General features: G+C 38.5%; 1 protein-coding gene across 4 annotated transcripts in view; it reads left to right on the top strand.

Moving 5' to 3' along the window:
* The window catches only part of ARID1B (AT-rich interaction domain 1B), a 324,781-nt gene that overhangs the window by 72,803 nt on the left and 232,032 nt on the right, over positions 1-19,946 (top strand). For all 4 annotated transcript variants that reach the window (XM_071434924.1, XM_071434914.1, XM_071434939.1 and 1 more), the window contains exon 3: positions 7,931-8,077. In XM_071434924.1, coding sequence (XP_071291025.1) covers positions 7,931-8,077 — 147 coding nt within the window. The remainder of the gene's footprint in view (positions 1-7,930; positions 8,078-19,946) is intronic.

The following is a 19,946-nucleotide window of genomic DNA, read 5'->3' as shown; positions in this document are numbered from 1 at the left end:
AGTCTTCTCTATAGTGTCGGTCTGAGAGCATAAATAAAGCAATGTGGAAATCTCTGTCTGGAGATTATCATATTTTCATCCCTTAACTTGCAGAATGGACCAAATGTTGCATTAGTTCAAGCTGTAATGCACTGTGCAAATCAACACTATTGGAGGAAAAATTTCTTCCTTTTGTTTCTAGACTCAGCTGTTTACCTCTCCCTTGAAACTAATTTTAGCTCATCTGAAAGATGCAAATTTTTTATTTTTGTTTGTTTGTTGTTTTTAGGGGAAGGTGGGAGTGGGAGGTGGTTGTGATATTGGCATAGATTTAGCATTTACAGCTGAGGTAGTTTTCATCAATTTCTGACAGGGGAATCAAAGTGTTCTTTTTTGGAAGGAGAGATATTGCTTTTCCGTATAAATGATTGACTATTTTGTGGCAGTAGTCTTTATTTATTTGGCTCTCATCATGAAGAATAGCAAACTTATTCAAAATCTCAGTACATCAAAAATATGTCAATACATAAAACATAAGTACTATTCCATACTACAATCTATGCAAAAAACTATGTTAATAAGATGTGAAGGTTGCACAGCTAAGAAGTCAGAAAACATAAATGATAAGATTCTAGCAGCCACAGTAACTAAGCCACATTTCACATCCTCTGTATTTTATGAAATGCCTTTGACAACATAAATCAGAAAGAGAAGGTGCTATATATGTGTAACATGGCTCAGTTAATGTTGCTTTTGGAACTTTAACATCAGTATTTTCTGACTGGGGAGTTCCTTAATCATGTAAACTTAGTAGATTTTTTACACTTTTTTGTGGGTTTTTTTGGTGGGTTGGTTTGGGGCTTTTTTAGGAGAGGGAAATTGCCTGTATTAATAATTGGTTAGCTCATGTTCCTTTGATTTAAGCTCCAGTAAAAGGCAGTATGTAGAGAGCACCTTGTGACAGGTACATATGTGATGCCGTATACATGGCACTGACAAGTGGTGTAATTGTGCTGCCGTGTACTTCGTGGGGGAAAGGGGATTACAGGCGTCTGTGTGAGTCCTGTCCTTTCTGTAGTACTGAGTATGACTGCATTGCAGACTGCAGACTTCTGAAGATGGTTGAGCTACCTTTTTTAATGAACTGGCTTGTGTACAAGAAGCAGTCTGGCTACAAAGTGTGGATCTCCCTTTGACCTAATTCACCCTTCTGTGGAGCACAGCAAATTAGCTGAGCACAGCTTTTGGTGTAGGCTCCTGCCAGTATCTGAGCTAGTTTGCAGATCTGTGTGCTGCACTGCAGTCTTCAACATAGGCATGCATTTAATGACTCTGCAAAATCCACTACCTTGCAAGTTCTGGAATGGGGATTATTGTTCTGTGGCACAGAAACATGCTTTTTATGCCTTTGCTTCCTTGCTCTGGGTCACAGGGTGGACCAGTATCAGGCCTAGTGTTAATATTTTAAAGGCTCTTAATAAGATGTTGAAGTTCATACTTCAGTGTAAAGGCAAGCAGTGTAAGAAAGACAGTAACACAGGTGAACATTGTGACCAGTGTATTGTCAAAAGGTCAAAGCTAAGTGATAAGAAGTAATAGAATTTATAGAATGTATGAATAAAATGCCATAGCATCAGGATTCAAATCTATCTCTGATTAATAGCCTTGACATTAACACCCAGCTTTCTTCCTTGTTTCCTTTTAGATTTTTTCTTTTTTGTCATTCAAGGATTTTTAGCCTTTATTAAGGCTGTCTGCACAAGCATGCTGGGGTTGAACACGTTGATTTGAGACAGGAGAGCATGCTGCCCTAACTGTGGCAGAATATTCTACTGAACATGTGCCAGAGGATTTCCTGATGCTGTATAAGCATATTATATTTTTCTTCTTTCTCTAATTCAGCTAAACATACAGATGAAGACCTGGGCTTATGTGAATTTGAAAGTTTTTGATATGAACCAGACCTTTTTGTTAAGTGTGTGAAAGTCAAGGAGTTAGTTTCTTATTATAGCTTTCTGTTGGAAAGTATGGAGAAGTGCATGGTTTGAATGTTTGGAGGAAAATACTTAGGGTTTGGCAGAGGTCTGACTTTGGAAATCTAAAACTGAGGCAGAAGTTGTTTCAGGAATCATAAGTGTTTTATTTGAAGGTTTGATAGTAACTGAGTGACATCTTCCTTTATAGTTATAACTGAATTGATCACTGTAAAATTAAAGTAATTAGAATTAAGTACTGTAACCTTTCATTAACTGAAGGAATGCGCTGTTTTACTCCTAAAGTACCAGGTGGTAGGGTTTTATTTTTATGAGAATGCCCCTCACTATACATTTTTAAATTCTAATTTCTATGTAATTACAATGTTACAGGTGCTAAGAAAGTGGAATGTTACTGATGATTATATTACTCAGGATGGTACTTGCTTCACAATATTCTGTCTCACTGTTCCTCAGCAAAGTTGGCACCCACTGAACTGAAGTTCAGTTTTTCTTCTCTTTGTGTAAGCCAGGCTTAATGCTGATCAAGCCAGATTTTTATATCATGACATGTGGTCCACAGCTTCCAGATTGTGTTGTTGCCTTTTACCAATATCATCCAGGGTAATGGATAGCCAGTATCATGCCTCACTTTTTGTGCACCCAGGAGAAGCAAGGATGTAGCCAGGACTCTTCCCCTGTAGTGAGCATGTCCATGGTATCTGATGTGTTCAGGTGGATCCCAGAGCGACTTCCCAAAGCTTTTTGTGATAGGGACTATGTAAAGCTTCTTCCATTATTGACTGGATTTAGCCATCAGGTGTAAAAGGGCAGTAGCTGCATATTGCTGGTATTATTAGTGTACCTATGCTAACACACTAATTTTGTTACATTTTAATTTTAAAAATTATTATAATGACTCTAATGCTGTCTAATGATCCTTCTTCTTTGACATCAGTCATGGATTGCGCCTGCAAAAATTGCTTAAAACTTCCATTTCTATCAAGGTATTACCTGGGAAAAGAATGCCTGCCACCAGATCTCTTATTCAAACAAGAATTAAAGATAATGGGCTAAGGTATAGGTTTAATTGCATTTACCCCATCTCTTCATGTTGGCTGCCAGTTTTGTTCCTTCTATTCTCATCCTTTCTCTGTTTGTGTTCAGAGTGGTGTAATCAGTTATGGTCAGTCATACTTCTCCCAAAATAATGCTATTTGTACTGTGCAAGTCAGATAGTAGTCCAAAGTAATTCTTACAGTTTCTGTGCTTCCCTAGAAATAGATTCAAACTCAGGTCTGACCTGTCTTCAGCCATCCCCAGAATGTCTGCACTACCACAGGCACGATGAAATTTGCCAAATTCTCATCTCCTGTATTGTGTGGCCACAAAAAATATGAGTGTGAGGGAGAAGGGAAGGGAGAGTTTAGTTTATGAAGAAAGAGGATGCTTGGGTCATTCACTCCAAGCATTGTAAGTAATTTGCTTTAGATTTGTTTTGTTCTGCGGAGATTTTAATTAACCTTTTTTTTTTTTGTATGCTGTTTAATAAACATTTGTCCATAAACAGTATCTTGTGATCCCCATCAGTAAAGCAGGTGGATTAATTTGCATGTTGTTGTTTGTAATTTATTTAAATAGCCACAGCATTACATGGAGTGCTCTGCTAAGGCAGTGGTGATGACTCTCTGCACTGAGGAGAACAGCATCCAAACATACATGTAGCATTATGATTATTGCTGTATTTTAGGTGGTGGTGTTTGGTTGTTTTTTTAAAACAGTTTGAAGTGGAAGGATATGGAGGAAAATTCTAACATAAGTAACGGATATATAAGTTCAGAAGAAGAGCCTGGTACCCGTTCTTAAACCAGTGTCTGAAAGCAGATTTCTTGGGGAAATATTTAAGAAAATGGAGCAGTCTCAGAGCTTTGGCAGTCAAGGTGTTAATTGCCTCTTCAGGTTGCTTGTATTTGTTACTAAGTATCTTGCGGACCAAAGTTTCATTGTCTTCTCTGGGGACTGTCTTTTGCAAAGAGGTGAGAACGCAGTCCTGGCTCTATCAGGGCACATCAAGGGTTCATGCAGCCCTGTATATCCTGCCTCCAGTGGAGGCTTTAATTGGATGCCTGGAGGAGAGTCAGAACAAAGCAAGCCTGTGGTACTTCCCCCAGTACTCTTCAAGCCTCCAGCTATTTTCACTTCAGGGACTTCCTGAGCCAGATGTGGCTCTATAAATTTGGTAACCCTCAGAGGATGTCTCTTTTGTGAACTTGTCCAGTCTTTGCTTGAGCCCACATAAACTTTCAGCTTTCAAAACATCAGTTTGGCAAGGAGTTCTGAACATCTGCTACCTCTGTGACTAGACAACCTGTTTCTCTCTTGTTCTGAAGTTTGCTTCTGCTATTGAATGCATCCTAATTGTTGTTGGACAAGATGCTTGTGTAGTTTTACACCATGGTCCTACTTCCTGGTGTCTTTTCCATCCTCAAAGGATTATGGATGCTTTTTATGGAAACTATTCTATACCTATGATGATTCTTGTTGCATTTCCCTGAATCTTTTTCTTCTCTGTCCTGATTTGTCCAGAGCAGTCATCAGTGTTATGTAGTCTTAAATTACTCAAATTTCTGACTTTTCTTTTTAAGCCGTACTGCAATTCTCACCTACTAAGGCAGCTCCAATTTACAGGCTGTATATTGTCATTAGTGATTCAGCTTTTTGAATTTGATTAGACCTCTGGAGTGATACTTTATGGTTCCAAGCCACTTCTGACTGTTCATTTGTCACTTTATTCCATGAAAAGTCCCATCAGATTCAGAGACATTTATCAAGTCTCTCACAAAGGACTCCAGCATGGGAACACCCCAAGATTTTTCTACAGTGCACGCTAGAGCCAAAGATTTTGTTAAGCTTCTCTGTGATGGCGTTGTGCTCTCTGTAGCTCCCCTTATACCTTCATCATCATTTGTCACTTCAGACTCTGGCAGACCTCCTACTTCTGATGTGTTTGAAGAAATGAATCATTACTCATTTGATTCCCTTTTCTAGCTGTTCCAACAGTTCTTTCTGGCCTGTCTTATTACATTTGAAGTGCCGGAGTTTACAGTCTTTTCTGTTTTCCTCATTTGGACCTGGCGCTGGCTTATTGAAGGGGATGCCTTTTTGCCTCTAGAAAGCTGCAGTGAGCCTTGCTGGTGTCCCTTTGCTCTTATCAAATCTTTCTGAATGGGTGGTGAATATTGTTTCTGTGCTTTCCATGTGGTTATTGTTAAACAGCTTTGATGCTGTCAGTCAGATTTTATTTCTCATAGCTGTCTGAGATTCCTTTTAACAAGCCTTCTCATTTTTTGTGTAGTTACACTTTTTGAAGTTAAGCACGACAGTAGTAGATTCCTTGGGTTTGATTGTTCCTGTAGGGATGCTCAATTTAACTCCTTTATGGTCACTGATGCACAGTGGTTCTGCAGCTGCAGGATGCAGTAGTAGATGATTCTTGCTGCTCTGGACTGAGCCAAAGGCAGTGGCTCCTCATGCAGGCTCCTTAACCAGCAGTTCCATGGAACAACCTTTGAGAATTATCTGATGCTTTGGTCTCAGCTTTGTAGTCTGCTTACTCAGTCTGTCTGGGGGGAGTTGAAATCTCCCCCTAATCAATCTTGCGGCATGCCTTTTGCTGATCTTGCTAGCGTGCTGCTGTCAGTGTTGTTGTAGTCCAGCCATGCATGGTGGTTCCAGCACTCAATCTTCTTTATCTGACCAAGCTCCAGACTTCTGCTGCGTGGTGAGGTGGAGTTTTATTTTGATTAGTTTTTAAATGCTATGTAGCATATAATGTTACTTTGTTATTAGCTGTCTTCTCCCTGAATTTGCATCCTAGGATGATGCCTACTATTCACCCCACAATTTTTTCCTTTCTACCAAATTTCTTAAATGACTACTATCAATTGCAAACTGCTTTGTTTGCAATTGATCCAGTCCACCCCTCTTTGTGTAGAAGTCCATGTATTGTTATATTTTCTTATTGCCACTCTACCTACTCTGCAGTCACTGCATGTCCATTTTTCATTCTTTTGATTCTTCTCAGCATCTTCATTTGACGTCCCAGAATTTCCATGTCTTCATTTGACATAGCAATGCCACACTTTTTAACCATGTGTTCTTGTAATCCCCTCTTCATTTTAAAATTTCATTTTCTTGTGCTTTATGTACCAGTAACCTGGCTCCTATGTTCAGGTGGACTCCAGCTCTCCTGTGCAAGTAGCTTTATTCTAGAAATATTCTGGTTGCTCATGCATCTGATATTTTGCTTTGTTACCATCTGGTTAACTGGGCATTCAAGTTCTCTTTATTTTTTCTTTTTTTCTAGCAGCCCATATTTTGCTGTCTGGTTATCTGTCCTTTTCTTCCCGGTGTAACTGGAAGCCAGATGCAACACAACATAGGTTTCTCCTCAGCATTTCATAGGAACCAGTCCAGGCTCTGTGACCTTTGCAGATGATGGGCAAATCACCATGTGGTCCTCTGTCAGATCCCAGACTCCAGCTGTCTCTTTGCCTGATGATATTCCAACACACCCTTTTTAGTTTGCATTATAAAGGCCTCATTTATGCATCATCGGGGAGAGGGTATTTGTCAGAAAGGGCTGCTTTGGTCACAGAAACATTCAACTGCCTGTGAAATGATGGGGAAAAAAATGGATGTGAAGGTAAAGAGAGCAAGTGCAAGAGTGGGGTTACAGTGCTGACCTTAGGAGTAACCAAGAGGTAGGACTGCCAACTTCTGGCAGAAGTAATAGGAGCAGATCAAGTTGTGATAATAAAAACAGCCTGAGCAGGTGTTTAAATTTGTGGTATTATTATTATTACTTAGCAAATACTGTTGAATGAATGTAATGAATTAACTTTAGGTAGAACAGGTGTGTGTTTGCTTGCTGAATAAACAGATTTACCATTGTATCAGAAACTCAGTGGGAACAGTTCAGAGATCAAAGCATTTTGGATGTGCTCAGGTATTTGAAACACTTGCTTGGGGCAGGGATGTGCAGGACCAACTCCATTCTAGAATGGAGAAGTCATGTGCTGCATCTGAAATGAAATTAAATTCCAGTCTTTGGGGAAAAGCATGGGTACCTAAAATCAAGAAAATCTGAACACAATATCAGGAGTCCATTGAAAGTGTGCTCTTTCAAATACCTCGAGAAAATGTCAGTATCTATTGATACAAGGCTTACAGACTAAATCAATGCAGAAAATTTCTCTGACACTGTAATTGACTTGGTTTTGGTCTAACGGATTCTCAGTGTGTGCATGTTCTCAGTACATGATACATGTTCCAACTGGTGTGTAACACTTATTTTGTTTTGTTGTTACTTTTTTAAAAAGTGTATCTTAGTAGGGGGGAGAAGACTAAGAGGGATTGAATTTGACAAAACCAAAATCCTGCCAAACCCCAAGACTTTTGTGTAAAGCTTAAATACAAACAATAAAAACCTGAGTATTGTGGGCAAAACATTAAGTTAAAATTAGCGCCTGATTGCTCAAAAAAAAAAAAAAAAAGACAAAAGGCATTTCTCTTTCAATGTCAGTTTAAGAGTTGTGCCTTTTTTCCACAATTCACCTTTTGGGTGAGCGCATCAGAATGATTCCTCTGTTGATTTGCCTCACTAGTGTTCCCAAGGAGAGCAAATATTTCAAATAACTGCTTCTGTGTTTTAAGGGTGGGCATTACAGAAGTGTAGCATTTTCACCAGAAGCTCTTCCAGGAAAGAGTAACTATGCAGAGCATGGAGCTTATTTTTCCTGCTAAGGCAAGAGGATCTAAGGGCTGCCATTAACTGCTGAGGGAAGGGGTCAGAGCGGTGGGTCAGGCGTGTAGCTGGGGATATCACTTCTGCTGAGGTTGCCACGGGTGGGACATAGCTTGGTTTCACGTCCTTCTGCTTCCACTCATGTGTTTGCTTTGCTTGGCTCTTCCAACAGATCCCACCTCAGTATGGTCAGCAAGGTGTGAGTGGCTACTGCCAGCAGGGCCAGCAGCCGTACTACAACCAGCAGCCGCAGCCGCAGCACCTGCCGCCCCAGGCACAGTACCTGTCACAGGCCCAGCAGAGGTACCAGGCTCAGCAGGTAAGCACTGCCCTCTCTACCGACAGGCACCCTGGGGCTGGAAGGGTAAAAAGAACCCGGGTGCAATGAACAAAACCCACCCCTCATCTTTCCGAGGGAACAGTGTTCATTAAATAACAATAATTAAATAGTAAATTGAGCAAAATGAAATAAACGTGGAATCAGACCACATCTTTCTGAGTAGTCTTCAGGATGTATCCCCAAATACATCTGCACACATTTTCCGACTTTATTTCATACCACCTTTTTAGGGTAAAGCCAGTGTATATGTCCCAGCATCTGTGCTTTTAAAAACAAGTAGCAATTTCTTGATGAGATGTCAGTGGATGCTGGAGCTTTTCCTTACTTTTGTTTTGTTGTTTCATCACAAGACAGACATTGTTGAGAATTCCTGCATCTAGTGTGGTCACTACTATTTTGGGTTTTTTGTAGAGGAGTTCAAGGCATTTTGGAGTTGCTTTGTCAAGGGAGCTTCTTAAAAGATATTTTAAATGGATATTGCAGCTATTAATTTGAATGTTGTCAGTTTGCACATCCGGTTAGGGAAACCACATAATCTGTTATCCATTGCTGCTTTTGAATTGTGCTCTTTATATTAAGCATTAAAATTAATTTCAAGTGATTCTGTTTTTTTAACCAAGATCAGAAGTGATAATGTATGGGTCTGGTTCCCAGAGCTGGAGAAACACTTGGATTTTAGATACTGAACAAAATGGATGTGCATAGCTGATGCAGCTGAACATGTAGGCTCAGTTCTGTCTGCAGTCTCAGCTCTGTAAATCATGGAGAGGTGATCTGGAAATGGAAGGATGAAACTAAAGCATACTCACCATCCTGGGAAATCTAACAAAAGTGAGTTGCTCAAGACTGGATATTAGTGGAAGCATCAGCACTTGCTGCAAGTCACTGGGGAATTCTGTCAGGCATGGTTGATTAACATTTTGCGATTATGCTGGTGCAATGTAGAAATCTTAGCCTGAAATAAAAATAGTGTGTAAAATAAACTAACAAAAGATGCTGGAAGTGGCAATGATACTGGAGACTCCCCTCCTTTGACTTTAAAATAAAGCTATGATAATTTCACTGTGTAATTACATGTTAATTTTTCTTCATCTACATTTTAAAATTCCATTGAGAATTAACTTTTTTCATTAAAATGCTGGATGGTTTATGAAATAGAATTCTTAATTGTATCTATGATATTCTTGTAAATGTCACCACATTCTGTCTTTTGGATTATATGTAACTGCAACTTTAAAGATTGCAGTTGTGTCTTTAAATTTAATTTTCTTCCTTTTTTACTTAGCCATTAAATGCTTGATTTCTCTATGACTTGAAAATACTGTTCATAAGCATCTTGGTGAAGTCTCAGTAGATAAAGACCTAGTAATACGGCCTGTAAGATAGAAGAAACACAGCTGCTCTAATGTCTACATATCACAGTGTATGAAATTGAAATGGGTTTTTTGCTGCCTTGGACACCTTGTCATGTTTTAAATATACTGTCAGTTGAAGGGATTGAATATTTTGGTTTGAAAAATACACAAAACATTCCAACTTTATAGGCCTTAAGAGTAACAAGGTACTGATTTATCTGTTGATAGGTGTTCCAATTACATCATTTGCTATCATAGCTGGGAAAGAGAAGGTTTGTGCAGTGAAGTGAGAGGGATCATAGAAGGATGAAAGTAAAATTAGAGTAAAGCTTTCCATATATTTTGAATTTCTGAGAACTAGGATGAAGAGAAAGGCAGGGGCAGATTCACAGGCAAAAGATACCAGCCTTGATGTAGCCAAATTCCCTTTTTGAGGATTTGAAGTGACACTGAAGGACAGTCAAAATCCAGGCTGATACAGGCATCTTAGGAAGGTCAAGTAGGCATTTTTTTGCCTCAGCCTGCAAGATGAGATGATGCATTAGGGCCTCACCGATACAGCCTTGTAGTTGGTAATCCTTTCTGTGAGAATTTTACCTGAATTCTTGATGGTTTATGAATGACTGTTCTTTGGTAGTGGTCAGCCTCTTAAGGTTTGAACTCGGATCTCAGGTTCTGAATTATATGATGATTTCACTGTGTAATTGGAGCATTTGTGTGTAGATGGTACTATTTTGTATAAATAAGTAGTCCTAAAACACCTTGGGGCTTGCTTCTTTCCCGATCTCCAGATTGGTTCCATGGCTGCTCTTCCCCCTTTCTCAAGAAGAATCAGCAGGTGAACACTTCTTGTCATGTTTCTCTGTAAAACCTCACCACTGTGTGCTTTCCCTTTCTTTGAGAACTGCTCATCTAGAAAACAATTCCTAACACAAGAAATTGAAGTCTATATTTCTGACACTTCAGCAGAAGTGTTCTTTCTCTACTGGTAATGCATAGTAGAATTACCATCAAGTGGTAAGCAATGTGGAATACAAAAATTAGTACTAAACAAAAACCAAAAAAAGTTGGGAGCATATGTCAAATTCTGCTGCCGATAAAAAAATTACAAATTTTTACAAAAAATTACAAATTGCGGTGCTTACTTCAGCAAACATATCTCTGCTTATATGAGACTGATTACCTTTGAAAAATAAAGAATTATAATTTATTTGATTAAAGTTTTAGTAAGAGAAATAGGAGTAGGTACTTGTTTAGTTTTAGGAGAGGTACCAGTTTGGGGAATGTGGATGAGAACAGAGCCAAACTCATCTCAGGGGCACAATGGAAGGACAAGAAGCAATAGGGGCACACTAAGAAGAGGGATGTTGCAACTCTGTAAAAGAAAGAAAGAAACAAACTCAAAAACTGTAAACCCCACAAAATTCCAGAGAGACTGCAACCTCCATCACTGGAGAAATTCAACGAGACAAAGCCCCCAGGCACCCTGTTCTTGCTAGGCTTGCTTTGAGCTGGGGGTTTGACTATAGGATCTCTCTCTGAAGATCTCTTTGAATATATGTGATTGTGTTGCTGTGATTTAAAACTGGCTTTACATTTTCTAAACACAATTTTAAAATAAACTACAGAATCATATATTACCTGTTGCACCAGTTGGTGTATCTTTCTTATTTCTGCTCCTAAAAATATCAGTACATCCTGTTTATATAATCCTGTCAATTAGAAAGCTGAGGTAGTTTCAGTCATACAATCTGTCATCCTTTCTGTCTGTCATCCTTAGTTTTGTTCTTTCTTTTCAGCTTGCAAATTAATTTCCTTTGTGTTCTCTATATTGTTCATTAACCTTTTTTTTGTCTTTCTATATTGATTTTGTGATGTGAGTGTGATTGAATTGGTCTTACTTCAGGAGAGAGAAGAGAAATGCTAGACTGGGGAAAGAGGGCTTCTCTAATTTGCCTTCTTTTCCTGTCTGTATTTTCTTTATTTCCCTTGTAGATTTATGTCAAGCTACTTGTTTTGGAGATTATAAAGCTGAAAATAGTGTTTATTCTGTCTGGATGATGGACTTTTTCTTTCCACCAGTTTCCTTTTATGTAAAACCTCACAGTGTGATGATCTGGGTATTCTGTTATAGGGAGAAAACTGATGTGAAATTTCTTGCAGATGATGTTTTATTTTTGCTCTTTTAGACACATTGTGAGCGAGCTCCTGAGGTCAGGTATAGCTCTGTGTTGTGCCTTAGAATTGGTGCTCGTCTTCATTTCTCACATATTGTGGAAGTGTGAAGCCATTGCTGTTTTTCTTTGACTCACTTGAATTCAATATGCAATCTTGTCTTATAAAAGTAAACAGATAAAACAATTTCTGAGACTGTTCCAGTGACTTGTGACTTTCATTCTTCTAATAAGCATAGATGGGAAGGAGGAGAATGGGATTTATTTGAATGTTTGAACTGTTAAGTTGTTTAGATCTTTGTTAAATTGATTGCATGGTAGGCAGAAAGAGAGTTTCATAAGAGGTGATTTGATAGTAAAACTCGCACAGTTTACTATAGAACCATATTGTAAGCCAGCATCAGTCATCCCCTCTTCATATCAGGAGCCTGCTGTGTAGAAACCATTAAAGGAAGAGCTTTGTTTTAAGCAAATTTATTGCAGTAGCACATTCATTGATCATTAGATATTGCCTGTAGATGTAGATACTGCCGTGGTTTTTTGGTTTTTGTTTTTGTTTTTTCTTCTTTTTACCTTTACTGCTCTTCAAAAGAAAAAAGAGAAAGAAAGATGTGTTACACTACTATAGTGTTGCCCTTGGCAGGGCTTTTCATCTTGAAATGGCATATAAATGAATAAATGCTTCGCTTGTTTTTGCAGTTTTAAATCTTTTGCCATAAGTAGAAGTGATATTTTGTTCAAGAATGTCATGTAATTGCAAACTTAAACTGTCATCATTAAACATTATTTTGTTAAGATAGTGTGATGTATATTTTTGGTTAGTATGCTTTCCAACTGGCTTGTAAACAGCCATGTTTATATATTTCCTTGCTTTATGTAGCATGTGTTCATATGTATTGAGATAGAATTGTGCCTTTGAGCTTTATTGTGTTATTTTATGAATTGGGACTCTATCAGTTTTTGACAGATGAAATGGATCTGCAAAATACTTATGGTCTCACTCTTAGTTAAACAAAAATAGTGATTTTGTTCTATACCTCCTGCTGTTACCCTGAATGAAGTCATCTTTTGTTTTACACCTTCCTGGAAGCTCTCTGCTTGCAAGTTTCCAGAATAGAATGCTGATCCCTTTTCATACATATGGGTATAAGATTAAATGGGAAAAAAGTGTAGCAGGTCCCTGAGGTGGGGCATACATGTGCCCTTTTCTGGGGCATTGGTCATTCTGGTTAACTGTGTGCACGAAGAGTTTGTGTGTGTTTGTACATCATTTGTTGTGGTTACTATGGGTTTTTCTAAGTAGTTCAGGCCCACTCTTTAGTCTGCTTTTACTTAAAAGGAGAAAATGTTTTATAAACAAGCAAACAAGCAGCACTCTCTCACTGTCTCACAGGTTTTATTTATGTGTTCTAAAAGATGGCCAAAACCTTGTTTACCCCCTAGAATAATATACCTTACCTACTGATCTTGGTGAGATTTTTTCCCAACACAACCTGTAGAGAACAAATAAAGAGCAAGACTGACTGGTGGGTTTTTTTTTCCCTGAGACTTGGCCAGGGGACAAATGCAGTTTGGGCCAGTAGGAATTTGTGACTTGTTTTAGTAGTCCCAAGTAGAAAGGCATCTGAAGCAGGAAGGCAGTGTACATGAGAAGGTGGGAAGCATCTCTGGTGATACCTTGGTCAGTCTCTCCAGGCAGAGGGTTGGAGGCCACTGATGCTTCCATAAGGAACTTCTCCATGTTTCCCTTAACTGGGATCAGTAGTTGGAATTAGTCTCAGTTTTAAGCCTGAGATGATGATGAGAAAGTTCTTTCGCAGACATCTGTTTCTAGTGTTGAGTCAGTGCAAGGTAGAACAGATAAAACATTTCCTGATTTGAAACAGTCTTTGAAAATGTGAACAAAATGTGAAACTAATTAATCTGTTTTCATGTCCAATCTGTATGACTGTCATGAAAATAGAACAAATTGTATTGTGGCAAAATGCACCAAATTATTAAAGTGATTTTGGTACAGTGAAGATGAAGTATTGTTTTTAAATTCAATGTGAGCTGCTAAAGTTCTTTAAACAGTATAATAAGCAACACGTTAATTAATGTTGTCAAGCTGTTTTGGGGTGTAACACTGTACAAAAATAGTATTGTAATAATAGGAATAACTGTCATACATGCAAATATCAAATTCACTAGTAAGTAATACAGACAGTCCTCAGTGAGTCCAAATTGGACTCACTCAATGCAGTTACTCTTTAAAGTAAAATCTTCACTCTTAAGCTATTAGACTTTGGCACAGAATTAGCAGTCAACTGTACAGTAGTTTAGTGTCACATCCTTCAGACTTAAATTTAAATTTATTTAAGGACTACCATACAGCTGCGCATGTCTTAAAAGTCATAATAAAAAAGAATTTATCCTTCTGTCCTTTTTAAACCTTGCTGTCTGTAATCATTCTACCACTAGTTGAGTGGTTGCACTTAAAATTTGTTGGGTTATGAACCACAGGAAATCTGGGAAAGAACAAGCTTGTATGTTAATCTGACATTTGCTGCCAGGCATATAGGAAAGTATTCTTTGTGGAAGTTGGCTATTACAGTTATATGGGAACTCATAATCAAATTTAATGTTTAGAAGAGATAGTTACCTGCTGTCAGCAGCAGTGGCTGACACCACTGCTTGTTGTGTACCATAAATCCTTCTTGCCTTTTGTCATCTCAACAACAGAGATGCCAAGTGCTCAGTGTACACTCACTCCATTCTGAAATGCTGGACTTGTTTTTAGCCTTGGAGCAATTATATTCTCTCCAGAGTGAAGAGGTACCATGGTGAAGTAATTCCTGTAAAACATTTAGTCCCAGGCTCATGACACTAAGAGCTCATACAGAACTTATACATATATATATATATATATATATATAAATATACACTTTGCCAGCCATTTCAGCCTCCCTTATGGGGGAAGCTGAAATGAGAGACAAGGAACACCAATAGTACTTCTTTGTATGAAGGTATCAGTTTTGGTACACTGAACTTCCTGTTGCCAATGTGCTTCAGAGAGGTCAGATAGATACCAAAAGGCAGAGTGCAATATTGGCTTCTTGCATCTGTAGTAAAGCTTGACTGGCCTTGGGGAGAGCAGGGAAAGGGAGCAGGCTTTCAGCAAATGGCTTCTGAACTCACACACCACAACTTCTTCTAGTCAAGCCACCAGTGACCAGCACCTGCTGAGCACTGAAGTGATTAAAGAACTGTTGAAATACTTAGAAACCGTATTGAACTTGTGCATTAAACTGATTCATCCTTTTTGAGCCTTTCTGAAACACATGATATTTTCAGGAAGGACAAGAGGGGTTTGAACCCTTGTAGATTCAATGAGTACTTAACTGATTGAAATCTTTGCCAGTTCGATCTCTGCTTTTGTAAAGTCTTATTTCATAATCATGATGCTGCTATGATAGCAAATAAGTGTTCAGCATAAGGCTGTTTTTCTGGTGGAGGGTACTTAGCTCAGCTCAGGAGTTCAGTGAAACTGACTCCTGTGCTGTGTCTTCTCCCAGCAGTGGGAATGGCTGATTATTGTCCATTTGGGGACTGATCTGTTTGCTCATCATTGCTTATATCATTCCAGGAAATGTGTCAAACCTCTGTCTTTTTTCCCTCAGTATTTCTCTCTGTATGTATAAGATTATAAAGTGCTGCCTTGTCAGACTTGGAGAATGATCTTCCAGAGCTAAGTAGCTAGAAGGAATAGAGTCAGGCAGAAGAAGAAAGTATGATTGTCTGTAAACTCACACCTGAGCACAAACACAAAATTGAGGGCATAGCACAGAGCAGCAGTAGCAGCAGCGCAGGCTTGTTTTTGCTGAAGGCTTGTTGACCAAACCCAAAAATTCAGATTTAGGGAAGACTTTCTTGGCCCTGTTATTTTAAAGAGAGTGTTTACAGAGATTATGATCAATTTATGCAAATAAAAATCCAACTCCAGTCTGTTAGGCCTGAAGCTGTTAAAGTTAGCATGTATGACTGCTCCTTACATGTACTGTCTTTGTAGTAACTTGGATTTGTTAAGTGGTACTACTGGGAAAGGAGAAGTACTTTATCTTGCAAAGTGGTACTACTGTTCATGTATAAAATGTAGCAAGCTTGTTTATACTTCTGTTTTATAATCTTCCAAAGGACTGTCAGTGAAAGAATTTGTTTGCCTCTGAGTTGTCTCAACAACTGAACAGCACCTTCAGTTTCAAGTTCCCTCATTGTAGTTAAACATTTTCTCAGTATTTATGTTCTTTTGCTGTTTTCATCTCTTAATGGTTTTCTGCTGAAAGCAGGCTTTTCCATTTGAAGGAGGAATTCTGAGGTCAGCTTTCTTTTCCTGAGAAACCAGCAAGTGCACCTCTTCAGGTATCTGCTGCTGATGGGGGTTTGGTGATACCTGGCAGGATAGTCAGAGGAGATAGGTCAGCACACGTTGCAAACCTGTTTGGCAGGAATGTTCATGTTCATCTGTATCCTGCTGGTTTTTAATTTTTATTCCTGTGTTTTTGTATCATTCTGACCCTGGCAGATATACTGCAGCTTTTGTGCTTGAAAGTTATGCAATACTGAAAGGCCTGAGTCTTGATTTTTTTCGTGTTCTAAAATGAAGTTAGCATACAATATGATAAAGAAGCTCTGGCAATAAAAGCCTCCCTTCAGATAAATTGAAAAGAGAGAAAACTTAATCTCCTAGGAAAAGCGAAGTCCTGTTTTGCTGCTTTAATTTTAAGTGGTCACTTACTTATGTGGAATCAGTTTGTAGATTTAGTGAGCAGTGTCTTATGTTCATAAAAAAATCTTCACAAAGTATTCTAGTGCAAAAAGCAGGGGTGCTGAATCATTTGTTCTAACTGAAAACTTCAGTATTTATAAGTAAATAATCTTAAAAGGAAACGGTTTTCAGCTCAACTACAAAAACTATGTAAAATCTATCATGGATTTAGTATGCTATGCTTAGAGAAAGGTCCTTTTAATGAGTTTAGAAACACAGTAAGATGCACGTGTCCAAATGTATTTCTTAAAGTTCTCAAATCAGTGGTTTGGCTTGGATCCACAAAGTATTGTTGTTATGATGATGATATTATTTAAAGTTTCTGAGTTCTGATTTCTCCCAGTATTTAAATCACAGAAGGTTAATTAAAGCAGTTCTTTATTTTGCAATTGCTTTGGAATATTAACCTCACAAAGCCTGCATTAAATCAGCGAAGTGACAGAATTGCATTTGCTTTATAAAATAACTCTACAAGAGCAAAGAAAAGCCATCTATAGTTCAGTGCCATTAATTGCTTGGCATTTAGACATTAGCATAGGAGTCAATTAATTAACGTGATAGTAAAACTACTGGAATGCAGGCTGATAAAAACTATTTTGTTATAGGAGATTAGTGATCATAACTATTGTTGCTACCATTACCACTCTTCTTACTATTCAGGGAGGGTTTTCTTTTAATGTTATTCTGAGAGCTAAATTAATATCCCAGAAAAAATTTTATCCATGTAAGTTAAACAGAATTTATCAGTTTATCAGAAGATACCTGATCATGTAATTGTCATTTATTTTATGACCCACTAATCTAATGGCTGTTCCTTGACAAAAGTTATGTAGGCAAATATTTTAGAATATAAAGGCACAAATGCTGTTCTGAGAAAAATTCTAAACTGTAAATAGAATAGCATTCTGAATTAAGTGCTCATGTTGTAAAGTCTAAAAACTACTAATAAATCTAAGTGGTTGGGGTATTTTTTTACTATTTGTTCTGTTTGGTTGGTTGGTTTGGTTTTTTAGTTCTATATGAGCAGTATATATTCCAAATTTCAGTGGTCTTGTAAATTGCACCTCATGGCCAGTTGCAATATAGCAATATTCTCTTATGGCCTTTAAATTAATACACATTATTTTCCTCATAGGTAGGGAAAATAAGTTTGTTAATATTCGTGGTATAAAATCTAGCACTGTATTTTGTTGGCTGCATGCATTTTCTTTAATAATTGAAGCTGTTCCATATACATATATTTAGTTTTATTTTCTGTATTTTGCATTGGGATTTTGTTGTTGAGACAATGTATTATCTGAATATTGACCAGCATACATTTCATATGCATTCATTATCCTTTCCAGTACTGTAGTAGGATTTCAAATAGATTTTGGAGCATGCAGCTGAATTGTTACAGAGTGTTTTAGTTGTTGCAATCAGATATGTACAACAAAGAATGAAATAGAAAATCAAAATAAATAAGATACCACTTAAAAAACAAGTTTACCTTTACATGTTGACAAAACTACTTGGTGTTTATGTTGCGGAAGATAGGAGAACAACTGTTGGTCTTGGTGAGCTGTCCCTCAATAAATCAAGCTCTGGAAGAACACAGCCTCTCTCTTTTGTGTCTTCCTCATGTTTATCCCTGACTGCCAAGAAGCTATCTTCCACATCCATGTTTGTAGGTAGAAAGCTAAATAACCAGCTATAACCCGTCTGGTATTTGGGTCTCTGCCTATAGAATTCATGAAGATGGTTCTCCTTCACTCTCACAAAAAAGAAAGGATCATTGTTGCTTTATTACCTAGTAATCGTTTACCAACTTTTAATGAACATCACTCTTTTTCCATTTCTATATTAAAGAGTAGTCAGTGGTCTGGTCTCAGAGTTTTAAGTTTTCACCACTTCTTTCATTTGTCCACCACCCTCTCACCCCCTCCTCCTGCCACTCCCAGCAGCAGCCCAGCTGGGAATATTTTCTTTTGAGAAATTGTGGTTGTGGTGATGGTGGTGAAGACTTTTCTATCTCAAAAAAATAAAGAAATAGTTTACTGCTGTTGGTTTGCACTGTTGTATTGTGCAGTCCATTGAATTTCTTCTACTGGTGGGTGCTTCCTTTTCGAAATTTCAGTTCTTTTCCCACTCCTTGGACTAAGATAATGCTTTGTGTGGTGGGCTGGATTTGAAGATTTTTGCACAGATACTCTGTGTCTTCACAGACTGCAGAGAAAGGGAGGATGGTAATGCAGCTAATTTTGTGCTTCCAGTAGCCAGCCCCAAATGTAGCACACCAGCGCTTTCACTTACTGAAAGCCAAAGTTAACCAAAACAGTAGAGATCAGTTGAGAATACCTTCTTTACCAAGTTTATTTCAGTCTTGTTTGCATCTGAGCTTCAGTTCCTTCTCCTACGATTGTACTGTTGATAAAATAGTAGGTAAATCTCCTTTCAGTTTTTATTTAAGGGCTGTCTGTGGTGGAGTATTAGAGGGTAAGTTAGCAGGTGTCACTGGACTGTGATATAAATTGTCTCTTATACAATATAGCTTTATGTATGAGGGACAGGGGCTAGGAAGCAAACCTCTCTATTCTGATTTTTTTTAAATGTAACCCCAGTGATATTTTGCAGCCCTTCCTCACCGATTTGCAGGGTTTCATGAGCCTTTAGATGAAGTCCTGGCTTCTACCTCAAAGCACAGACACAGACGTGCCCCTAAGAAAACACTGAAGTAACGTTTCCCAGTCTTGAGTGAGGAAGTCTCATCCTTGGGTACCTAGCTCGATTAGCCTAGAGGTAGCAGCTGCTCTTGGTGCAGCTTTTCTCTTTATTCTGTAAGCTGGCTTCAGGCTTTCAGCTCTGCTGTAAGCTGCGGGCAGTGCTCTGACCTCATTTCTGCCAGCGAGCCGTATGCTTGGGAGAGCTTCCTCGGCAGCAGCAGGCAGTCTGGGGCAGGCTGCTGCCCTCTGGGGCACAGAGCCCCCCAGCTCTCTGCTTCTGCAGCAGCTGAGTTGAAAGAAATGGCAGGTTTTAAATCCTGCCCCTCTCCCACCTTTTGCTGGGTTTAGCTGTTCTTTGGGGTGCAGAGCTGTTTCTCAGCGCAGCTTCATGTCTCAGGTCTGGTGAAGCGATTCTGGAGTTTTAGGAAGGACTAGTGTGGCAGGACAGGATGCTGGATGGCACAAAATCTGTAAGTCATCACATTAACATAGCAGTCTGTCCCAAGTGACTGTAAAGAATAGGACATGCAAAACCAGCCAGGCCTCTTTTTAAAACAACTTTTTTTGTTCTGTTTTGTTTTAAATATAGCTTTGTCAGTGAAAAAATGGCAGGGAGAGGAAGGAGGGGGTGTAGAAAATGAAAGCGTGGTTGGACTGTCAAGCCTTGTGGGTTTTTTAGGAAAAATCCAAAAAGCTCTGTAAACATGGGAAAATGCATGGAAATAAAATGATCATTTTTTACCCCTCATTTCCAAGTTACATTTCTCAGTTTACTTCTTTTGACTCTCTCTCATCTCTTTATAAATAAACTGG

Source organism: Agelaius tricolor, unplaced genomic scaffold (assembly GCF_023055355.1).
Source record: "Agelaius tricolor isolate 1412-34295 unplaced genomic scaffold, bAgeTri1.0.p SCAF_1, whole genome shotgun sequence".
Taxonomy (NCBI): Eukaryota; Metazoa; Chordata; class Aves; order Passeriformes; family Icteridae; genus Agelaius; species Agelaius tricolor.
This window is presented reverse-complemented; position numbering and strand designations above follow the sequence as displayed.